Source organism: Procambarus clarkii, chromosome 28, assembly GCF_040958095.1.
Source record: "Procambarus clarkii isolate CNS0578487 chromosome 28, FALCON_Pclarkii_2.0, whole genome shotgun sequence".
Lineage (NCBI taxonomy): Eukaryota > Metazoa > Arthropoda > Malacostraca > Decapoda > Cambaridae > Procambarus > Procambarus clarkii.
Window position 1 is genome coordinate 38,025,989 of NC_091177.1, and position 11,543 is coordinate 38,037,531.

The 11,543-nt window shown below is 40.5% G+C and overlaps 1 protein-coding gene across 1 annotated transcript in view; it reads right to left on the reverse strand.

Moving 5' to 3' along the window:
- Positions 1-2,172: 2,172 nt before the first annotated feature.
- Positions 2,173-11,543, reverse strand: part of LOC123755113 (uncharacterized) — a 74,634-nt gene continuing 65,263 nt past the window's right edge. Inside the window, exon 6 of the mRNA XM_045737594.2 lies at positions 2,173-2,335. Coding sequence (XP_045593550.2) covers positions 2,173-2,335 — 163 coding nt within the window. The remainder of the gene's footprint in view (positions 2,336-11,543) is intronic.

Sequence of the window (11,543 nt, forward strand, 5' to 3'; positions counted from 1 at the left end):
CCTAGTAGCCAGAACGCACTTCTCAGCCTACTATGCAAGGCCCGATTTGCCTAATAAGCCATGTTTTCAAGAATTAATTAATTTTCGACTGCCTAACCTACCTACCCTAACCTAACCTAACTCTTTCGGCTACCTAACATAATCTAGCCTATAAACATAGGTTTGGTTAGGTTAGGTAGGGTTGGTTAGGTTCGGTCATATATTTACATTAATTTTAACTCCAATAAAAAAAATTGACCTCATACATAATGAAAAGGGTAGCTTTATCATTTCACAAGAAAAAAAATTAGAGAAAATATATTAATTCAGGAAAACTTGGCTTATTAGGCAAATCGGGCCTTGCATAGCAGGCCGAGTACGAAGTTCTGGCTACTAGGTACGACATATATATATATATATATATATATATATATATATATATATATATATATATATATATATATATATATATATATATATATATATATATATATTATTAAATATGACCGAAAAAGTAAGATTAATAATTCTAACACGAATTTTCTCGATCTTTCGTACGTTTCTTTTCACTGTTAGTGGTAATTCAAAAATCAATTCTCCAAAATTCATTTTTATTTCTAGTCTGACGCGACACTTGAGCGCGTTTCGTAAAACTTATTACATTTTCAAAGACTTTAGTTTACACATACACAACTGAATAGAACTTACACATCTTCGATTTGTTTATATCTACATTTGAGTGAGGTGGATGGGGTGAGGTGGTATTAATAGGGTATTAAATTCCTAAACACAAGACAGAACACGAAACAATGGGTATTGAATGGAAGTGATTGTAGAAAGCCTATTGGTCCATATATCTTGATGCTTCTATATTGGAGCGGAGTCTTGAGGTGGGTAGAATATAGTTGTGCATTAATTGGCTGTTGATTGCTGGTGTTGACTTCTTGATGTGTAGTGCCTCGCAGACGTCAAGCCGCCTGCTATCGCTGTATCTATCAATGATTTCTGTGTTGTTTACTAGGATTTCTCTGGCGATGGTTTGATTGTGGGAAGAGATTATATGTTCCTTAATGGAGCCCTGTTGCTTATGCAACAGGGCTCTTATGCCTTGTGGGCAACTTAGTGGGCAACTTATGCATTTCCCAGTGAATACTTACGCATAACCGAATAACACGTTTTTATGATTATTCTTGTATATTTTTGTGATTCTTCTTCTACAGCAGATATTGTTAGGTGCTCAAAAAGAAATAGGTAGGGACGAACAGTGACAGTGTGTTCATTGAGCTACGTCAGTTCCTCTTTTTACGTCAGGCATTATTTGAGTCTAAATGCCCACATGGCATTTGATTCTTTTATCATTTTCCCCATCATGTGATGATTGCAAATAAATACTGGGTATTGGTCATCTTCAACATATATTTGACTGCCCAATTTAGCTGGTTCCCTACCATTTTGGTGTTGGCTTTAATTAAATCAAGGACGCCGGTGCAAAGGAAGCCGTTTCGGCTAGTTAGCCATCTCAATAATGGATACCTTATCTCTATCGAGTCATTTGTCCAGAATTCTGAAATAATAGGAAATCTTATTTTTATAATGTCCACTGAAGACACTTATTCCTTGATAAAAATTTTGAAGTATCTGATACCTAGCATCACTCGTCTTGTGTAATTTTTGGTCTTATAATGACTTCATGGAAAATATCTGAATTATTTATTATACTGTTCCATGGACGATTATAACTAGCTTTTCAGGCATAGTGTCTACATTTTTCATAAAGGCTTAATTCTGTTAAGTATCATGCTGTGTATAGCTCTAATTGTTATCCTTCATATCACGTGTTCCTACTCATTAATGATTCAAACCTATTATATAGTATTAAACATCAAAAGTATATCCTTTACGTTGCATAAACAAACTTTGTCCAGAGGCTTGTTTCTAGGATATGAGGAATAGGGAATATCACATAAAACTTGATCTCCAACACTCTAAATTAAGGAACAAAATTAATATATTTTAAACAGGCGGAATCAGGTTTATTCATTACAGCAAATGATAAAGAGAGATTCAGAGGAAGAAAGTCGTCAGTGTTAGGATAATAAAGAAGTGGAATTATTGAGAAGTGTAACCTCACAATAATTAGTAAATTGTATTTAGTAAATTACCATTCACTCTTAACAGAGGAGCAGAAAAAACTTACGTAAAATTTGTTGCGTCAGCTATGACATCGATCAATTTCGCCAAGGGACTGAAGAACTTGAGTTTCTTTCCTCCTGGCACCTTGGGGTCGTCGACCATCACTGCTTCATGAGAGGGATAAGAATGTGTCATCACCAATAAGTTTGGCCCAGTGGCAAGCCTGAAAGAGATTACAGTCATTAAGTGAAAATATTACCATGGGGGAATCCTTTGACTCAGCAACATATATTAGCAAAGAAGAAAGATAACTAACATATACTTATACAACCCGTTCTCGCACTTGCTTTTAGTCAATATTGGCTATTTAATAAGTGCATATGTGACATACTAATTGATTGTGAATATTTTAGTTTACCTTGAAAAGCTTCATAGTAAACACCGACCTCACCTAACCTTCTTAGAATGTTAAGATAAGCATCTTATTGCTTCTTATTTACAATTATTACTAAACCTATCAACGGTATAGGTTAAGTAATAATTGTAATTAAGAAGCAAAAAATAAGATGCTTGATAATAATAAGATGCAATAATAATAAGATGCACTTATTAAATAAGCCAATATTGACTAAAAGCAAGTGCGAGAACGGGTTGTATAAGTATATGTTATTTATCTTTCTTCTTTGCTAATATATGTTGCTGAATCAATTAGTATGTCACATATGCACTAATTAAATAAGCCAATATTGACTATAAGCAAGTGCGAGAAAGGGTTGACATATAATGTTATTCCATCATGTTATGTACCGTATTAAAGTGAATTCATAAAATAATTCCAGTAATGTGCTGTATCAAAGTGAATTCATAAAAATGTAAGCATAGTAATAAAACAACTATTAAGAACTCTCACAAAAAATAAATTTGGAGATTATATATATATTTTCTTCGCGAAATAATAAACTAGAAGATGATATAGCCAAATTTTTATGCATGTGTAACCTCAGGTAATTGTGACGGAATAAAAAAAATTCTGTAGTAAAGTTAGAGCTCCAGTGGTCCGGCCTGCAGCAGCAAGCAGACAGTTCAGGCAGCTCGAGGCATGGTTCACCGATGCTTAATGTTACCATTATATTTGTATTACTGGACTTGACAATGGTCCAGGACTCACCAAAACGTCGTCACGTCTATTGATTCAAATGTGTAGGTTCGTTGTTTAGGATTGTTTTAATATTTAGCATTAAACCAGTGATGTTTCTTTCAGAGTTCAGAATAAGTGCTCTAAAGAATATATGCAAAACAACTGGTATTTGCAATATTGTACATGTTTGGCATTTTAAATATACAAAAAAGGAACAATTGTTTTCAAATTCTTCACTCAATATCCCTAAATATATGTGTTGCTTATGACAGACATGATTTACCTATATAGAGATAAAAATTAAAACAAAGCAAATTTTTTCTCGTAAAATTTGCAAACTATCCTGAAATTTATGTGGATATTGTGACGGTGTCCCCCCCCCTTATATTTCTCCCACGCCAGCTGTATGAGTAATATCTATTATACCCGAACGTTCTCTGCCTTCCAGGGAACAATTTGACATATGTGGGAGCATGAGGTGTTCTCACGTTGACGAGAAATTAACTAAAGAAGAGTGTTTTGGCCAGTGGCTTAGGCCCTTTTGGACGCCAAGATGGCGCCAGCCCCTACATTTTCCCGCCAAGACGTTATGACGTCAGTGGCACCAGATTGATCAAGAACGGTGACGTAGTACAGGGAGCCAATGAGAAACGCCCCTGACAAGTATGAAGTCACGAGTGGAAGGGGGGCCAGGCGGCGTGCCCCGTGGCGCCAAGGAGTTTGATACGACACGTCTTCAAGGGCGGACGTGCATATAAGGGGTCCTGTCAGTCTGACAGTTTTCGCCCCTCTCCAGTGAATATACGCATCACCAGTGATCTGCAAGCATCCTGTGAGGTCTTCCTTAACTCCGTGAAGCGGACAGAAGAAGGAATTGACGGGAAACGAGCAACAAGTGCTCCAGTGACAGGTGCTTAGCCAGAGTGGAGTCTGGGCAGTGACGTCAGGGACGACTGTACAGTTTCACCAGTCGGGTGATGACGTAGCGGCTGGGCCAGTTCACCGTGAGGAAGGAGAAGAACAAACAAGCTGGGAATTACGAACGACTGCAGCCATGAGTAAGGACTGCAGACGTAGTTGTAAGGAGAAGGCGACGGCCAGGAGACCGACTCCAACCCTTCAAGAGGTTGTGGAGGAGCACGGAACCTGCAGAGGGAAGCAGCACGGAGAAGACGCGTTTTTGGGAGTTGTTTAAAGTCCTGGGAAGAGCATCAGTGTGTGTGGGGGTGTTCCCTTCAGCAAGTCGTGAGCTGGGACCAGGAACTTCAATTCAACCCTCAACAGAGGACGAGTCCACATCATTGATGGTGGAAGTAGGTAATTCAGTTTTCCCTCCCATTCCCCTTTAGTTAGCTATTAACCAGAGTATCTTCTATGTCGTGAGCAGGGCTCACCAATGTCTGTTTCTAATAAGACAGTTGTTAAAGGAGAGGCTATAGAACTCTCACGAGATATATATGGTGTGTGATTGCACCTGTGATTTGATGAAGAGATTACCGTGATAAAGACATTTATATTATAAGTTTGTGCCAGAGAATACATATATATAAATGAACAATTTAACAGTGTAAGACTGCGTGCCTGGAGTGTCATTTATATCATAAGTTTGAGCCAGAGGATGTATATATAAATGTACAATTTAGTAGTGTAAGGTTGTGTGCCTGAAGTGTCATTTATATTATAAGTTTTTGCCAGAGTATATATATACATATATAAATGTACAATTTAAAAGTGTAAGGCAATGTGCCTGGTGTTACGTTATTATTATAAATGTTGATGAAGCTGCTCATTTGTTCCTTTGCCATATTGTTGATCCAGAGCTGTGATTCTTTAATCTTTTAAGTAAACTACAAAACCACTGCCGTGTTTGTATCAACCCTCCATTACCTTGTTGCTTCTGAGAGTGAATGATTTAATCATATACTTACCTGCTACCAACTTAATCAGTGTTCTATGGGGCCACTACTACTACTACATTATTACTATTTCCACTGAGGTGTTACTGGACACGGGAAACACCAGTTGGCGACCATTAGTGAGCGGTAGAGCCCTCGGTCGGGGCGGGCACATGATCAAGTAAAGTGATCGTGTTCTCACTCGTCTTAGGCTACGAGGCCGGCCCGAGATAGACTGGGAGACTCTCCTTGGTGAACAATGGCACCGTAAGGATTGAGGGGAAGACCCGTGGGACTACAGTAAGTAAAGCTTTTCACTACTAATACTTGGTGGTGACTGGCTAGAGAGGGAGACACCCCGACAATGTATAAGGAGAATGCACGTTAGTGCAAATTTAGAAAACAAATCTTTCATTGGTTTACATATGATTAGTCATACATATGTGTTTTAGTGTTCCAAATCACTAACAATACCATAGAGCTCTAGCAGTTACCATGTAATAAAAAACTGAGGTACTCCAATGTTCTTATGAAATAGGAACGAATTTTCCTGGTACTGAGGTCTAATTATGTACATCAGGCATATTGCTCTCAGTGCTTCAGCCTTCAGAACATCTTCAAAGGTCCAGGGTCATTGAGCAGTCAGCAATCATACACTGCCGTGGCACTCTGAACATGGTCATCAAGATCTTCTGAAACTGCTCATCTTTTTCAGTCTTCTTCAGACACACACACACACACACACACACACACACACACACACACACACACACACACACACACACACACACACACACACACACACACACACACACACACACACACACATAAACACACACACATTATGAATTGATAGGGTAGACAAAGATAGGCTATTTAACACAAGGGGCGCACACACACTATGGGACACAGGTGGAAACTGAGTGCCCAAATGAGCCACAGAGATATTAGAAAGACCTTTTTTTTAATGTCAGAGTGGTTGACAAATGGAATGCATTAGGAAGTGATATGGCGAAGGCTGACTCCATACACAGTTTCAAGTGTAGATATGATAGAGCCCAATAGGCTCAGGAAACTGTACACCTGTTGATTGACGGTTGAGAGGCGGGACCAAAGAACCAGAGCTCAACCCTTGCAAGCACAATTAGGTGAGTACACACACACACACACAGATACACACACACACACACACTCACACACACACACACACACACACAGGCGAGAGGGAAAAATAAGGAAATCACAGCTCCCAACACAACATCCCCCAGAGGTGAGGGGGGAACCCACAACCAGGTACTCAGTAACACTAGAGGGGAGGGCAACCCCACCACCCTTCTCTGCATAGAAACCCCACCCCATACCCCAAACCCTCCCTGCCCCCACTCAAATGCTTAGCCAAATATCCCTCCCCCACACCCCATTCCCACTCTGCTACCCCTCCCCTCCTCCCGTTATGTCCCCTCTTCCCCCTTTTCCTTCCTGTTCTCTCTCCCCTTTTATCCTATACCCTCCCTGTCACCCCCCCCCCTTCAATTGACCCCCACCGCTCACCCCAGTATCCTCTGAGACCCCTGTGATCCACCTCACAAATCCTTACACCCATGGATCAGCTTCCCCCACCAGCCGAACTCTCATAAAGGAGGCGATTTGAGAAAGGACAGAAGAAAGTGAGCCTCAAGGCAATGTACACTAACATTGATGGAATTACAAATAAAGCAAATGAACTTTGAAAATGGGTATTAGAGGAAAACCCAGACCTAATAGCACTCACAGAAACAAAGCTAACGAAAACCATAACCAATGCAGTGTTCCCACACGACTATTATGTTATGAGGGAAAAGAGAGAAGGAAGAGGTGGTGGTGGTGTAGCTCTGCTGGTAAGAAAAGGCTGGGATTTTGAGGAGATGGTTATTCAGGGCTGTGAAGATTTCAGTGACTACATAACAGGTACTATAACAACTGGAGGGCAAAACATTATAGTCGTAGTCATATATAATCCACCACCAAATGACAGAAGACCCAGACAGGAATATGATAGAAACATCATGGCCACCATTAACATAATAGAGAGAGCAGCTACTGTTGCTAGCCGGAATGGATGTAGACTACTAATCATGAGAGACTTCAACCATGGGAAGATAGATTGGGAGAACAGAGACCCGCGTGGAGGACCAGAAACATGGAGAGCTAAGCTGCTGGACGTGGCAACAAGAAATTTTCTAAGCCAGCACATCAAGGAACCAACAAGAATGAGAGGAGAAGATGAACCAGCAATGCTTGATCTGATATTTACCCTAAATGAGTAGGGTATAAGGGAAGTCAAGATGGAAGCACCCTTGGGAATGAGTGATCACAATGTATTGAGCTTTGAGTACCTGGTAGAGCTAGGAATTATCTCCCCCAAAAAAGATCAAGGAAACAAAAGGCTGGCATACCGAAAGGGAAATTATGAGGAGATGAGAAGCTTACTAAGGGAAATACCAAGGGACACAGACCTCAGAGCTAAGTCTGTACAAGATATGATGAACTATGTCACCCAAAAGTGTCAGGAGGAAGTAAGCGAATACATCCCGGCCCAAAAGGAAAAATTCGAGAATCAAAAGAAGAATCCATGGTATAAAAGGGTATGTATGGAAGCAAAGAAACTGAACAAAAGGGCGTGGAGGAACTTCCGGAATAACAGAACACCTGAAAGCAGAGAGAGATACCAGAGAACCAGGAATGAGTATGTCAGGGTGAGAAGAGAAGCAGAGAAAAGTTAGGAAAATGATATATCAAACAAAGCCAAGACCGAACCAAAACTACTCCACAGTTACATCAGAAGGAAAGCACCAGTGAAAGAACAGGTAGTGAAACTTAGAACAGGCGAGGACAGGTATACAGAGAATGACAAAGAGGTGTGTGAAGAACTCAACAAGAGGTTCCAGAAGAGTCTTCACAACAGAACAAGGTGAGGTCACTGTGCTAGGTGAAAAGGAAGTAAACCAGGCGGCCTTGGAAGAGTTCGAAATTACGAGAGAGGAGGTCATGAGTCACCTTCTGGATCTGGATGTTAGAAAGGCTGTTGGTCCAGACGGGATCTCGCCATGGGTACTGAAAGAGGGTGAAGAGGCACTTTGCTTGCCACTCTCCATAGTGTATAGTAGGTCACTGGAGATGGGAGACCTACCAGAAATATGGAAGACAGCGAATGTGGTCCCAATACAAAAAAGGCGAAAGACAAGAGGCACTGAACTACAGGCCAGTGTCCTTGACTTGTATACCATGCAAGGTGATGGAGAAGATCGTGAGTAAAACCTGGTAGTACATCTGGAGAGAAGGGACTTCGTGACAAATCGCCAACATGGGTTCAGGGAGGGTAAATCTTGCCTGACAAGCTTAATAGAATTTTACGACAAGGTGACAAAGATTAAGAAAGAAAGAGAGGGCAGGGCGGACTGCATTTTCTTGGATTGTCGGAAAGCCTTTGACACAGTACCGCATAAGAGGCTGGTATATAAGCTGGAGAGACAGGCATGTGTAACTGGTAAGGTGCTCCAGTGGATAAGGGAGTACCTAAGCAATAGGAAGCAGAGAGTTACGGTGAGGGGTGAGACCTCCGATTGGCGTGAAGTCACCAGTGGAGTCCCACAGGGCTCTGTACTCGGTCCTATCTTGTTTTTGATATATGTAAATGATCTCCCGGATGGTATAGATTCATTTCTCTCAATGTTTGCAGACGATGCCAAAATTATGAGAAGGATTAAGACAGAAGAGGACTGTTTGAGGCTTCAAGAAGACCTAGACAAGCTGAAGGTATGGTCGAACAAATGGTTGTTAAAGTTTAACCCAACCAAATGTAATGTAATGAAGATTGGTGTAGGGAGCAGGAGGCTAGATACAAGGTATCATCTGGGAGAGGAAATTCCTCAGGAGTCAGAGAAAGAAAAAGACTTGGGAGTTGATATCACGCCAGACTTGTCTCCTGCAGCCCGCATCAAGAGGATAACATCAGCGGCATATGCCTGGCTGGCCAACATACGAACGTCATTGAGAAACTTGCGTAAAGAATCATTCAGAACTTTGTATACCACATATGTCAGGCCAATCCTGGAGTATGCAGCCCAGCATGGAGTCCATATCTAGTCAAGGATAAGACTAAACTGGAAAAGGTTCAAAGGTTTGCCACCAGACTAGTACCCGAGCTGAGAGGTATGAGCTACGAGGAGAGACTACGGGAATTAAACCTCACTTCGCTTGAAGAAAGAAGAGTTAGAGGGGACATGATCACCATATTCAAGATTCTGAATGCAATTGATAGGGTAGATAAAGACAGGCTATTTAACATAAGGGGTACATGCACAAGGGGACACAGGCGGAAAGTGAGTGCCCAAATGAGCCACAGAGATATTAGAAAGAACTATTTTAGTTCAGAGTGGTTGACAAATGGAATGCATTAGGAAGTGATGTGGTGGAGGCTGACTCCATACACAGTTTCCAGTGTAGATATGATAGAGCCCAATAGGCCCAGGATCTGTATACCTGTTAATTGACGGTTGAGAGGCGAGAACAAGAGCCAGAGCTCAACCTCCGCAAACATAACTAGGTGAGTACAGGTAGGTGAGAACACACACACACACACACACACACACACACACAATGGCCTCCATCCTCCTCACCCGCCAGCGGCGCCTCACCCCGGGTACGGTTTTGTATTAATAATTGGATGGAGGGCTATGTATTAACTTATTTAATAATTGACAATGTAATTAATTTAAGTAACTTTATTTTTTCAGTCTTCAAACTGCTGATTTTAATCTATATAAATAAAAATGTATACGTTCGTTTGTGCATGACCGCTGATCACCGAAAGTTCATCACCGATTGCTTTGAAATCTTCACACAACGTTCCATTCGCTTCTGAGCAGGTTTTTATATACATACTATATTGATGTCACGTGTGTGACGGTAAAAAAAAATATGCTTTCATGTGAGGGATATCTTCGAAACATCTTTACCGATTGCTTTCAAATTTTGAAAGGTTGCATTCAAATAGGAGCGTCTTTTTATATATCTACTATATATATGTCGCACCTGTGACAGAAAAAAACATGCTTTTTTGAAAAACAGCGCCATCCGTTGGACGCAAGAGCAACACACGGTTTAATCTGCAAAAGTTCTTCACCAATTGCTTTGAAATTTTGACACAACTTTGCATTCAAATAGGCACGTTTTTTATATACCTACTATGAAGAAACCACCCCTCTGACAGGTAAAATCGTGCGTTTTTTTAAAAACAGCACCATCTGTTGTAAATAATGGCAACAAGCACGCTATACTAAATATGTCACAAATTCCATTTCAATGTTTCCAAATGCACTAATAAATTTAATTTTCATAGATTTCGATTTATTTAAATTTTTATTGAATTATTTTGCGTGACATTGTGTTGGAATTGAGCTGTGTTGTTTACCATACCATTCATTTCGTATGTATAAATATAGATGTGTATAAATATACCTGTGACAGGTAAAATTATGCTTTTCTTGAAAAACAACGCCATCACATGTAAGAGCAACACACGTGCTATACTAAATATGTTACTATTCCTTTTCAATGTTTCTGATTGCATTGATAAATTGAATTTTCATAGATATTGATTTATTTTCATTTAGATTTAATTATTTTGTGTGAATTGCATTGGAATTGAGCTGTGTTGTTTACCATACAGTTCATTTCGTGTGTATAGTATATTTTTATATTTTTTTTTCATTTAATTTTTTAACTGTTTTTCTTATATTTCAGTGATGGGAACATCAGATCACTTGATGTTCCCAGTTTTCTGATGGGAACATCAGACCATTTGGGATGGCATTGGACGAGGGAGTGGGGAATGGTGGGGATGGCGAGGGGACAAGGCAGGGGGTAATGGTGGGGGAAGGACGAGGGGACGGGGGAGTTTGGGATGGTGGGCGACGAGGGGAATGGAAGAATGGTGGGGAGGAGAAAGGGACAGGGGAGTGGGCCATGGTGAGAAGGAAGAGGGGATGGTGGAGTGGGGAATGGTGGGGAGGACGAGGGGACTGTGGAATGGGGAATTGTTGGGAGGTCGAGGAGACGGGTGAGTGGGGAATGGTGGGGAGAACTGCGGGACGGGGAAGGTTGCTGTGGCTCAGGAACACACATGCTTTGTTGAGCCACAGCAATGCGTGCCTGGGTACTGCTAGTTTTAAATAAGGTAAATACATTTTGGAATGAGATGTTGATGCGAAAATTAATAATCTCGTTTTTGGAAGTAAATTTGTCATGTACACCATCTCATTCATGACAAAGTGAATTATTTTATTTACATTAATTAATACAAAACAGTGATATTTTATTTTCTGCTTATTGCATTGAACAATTTATAAGTATTGTGG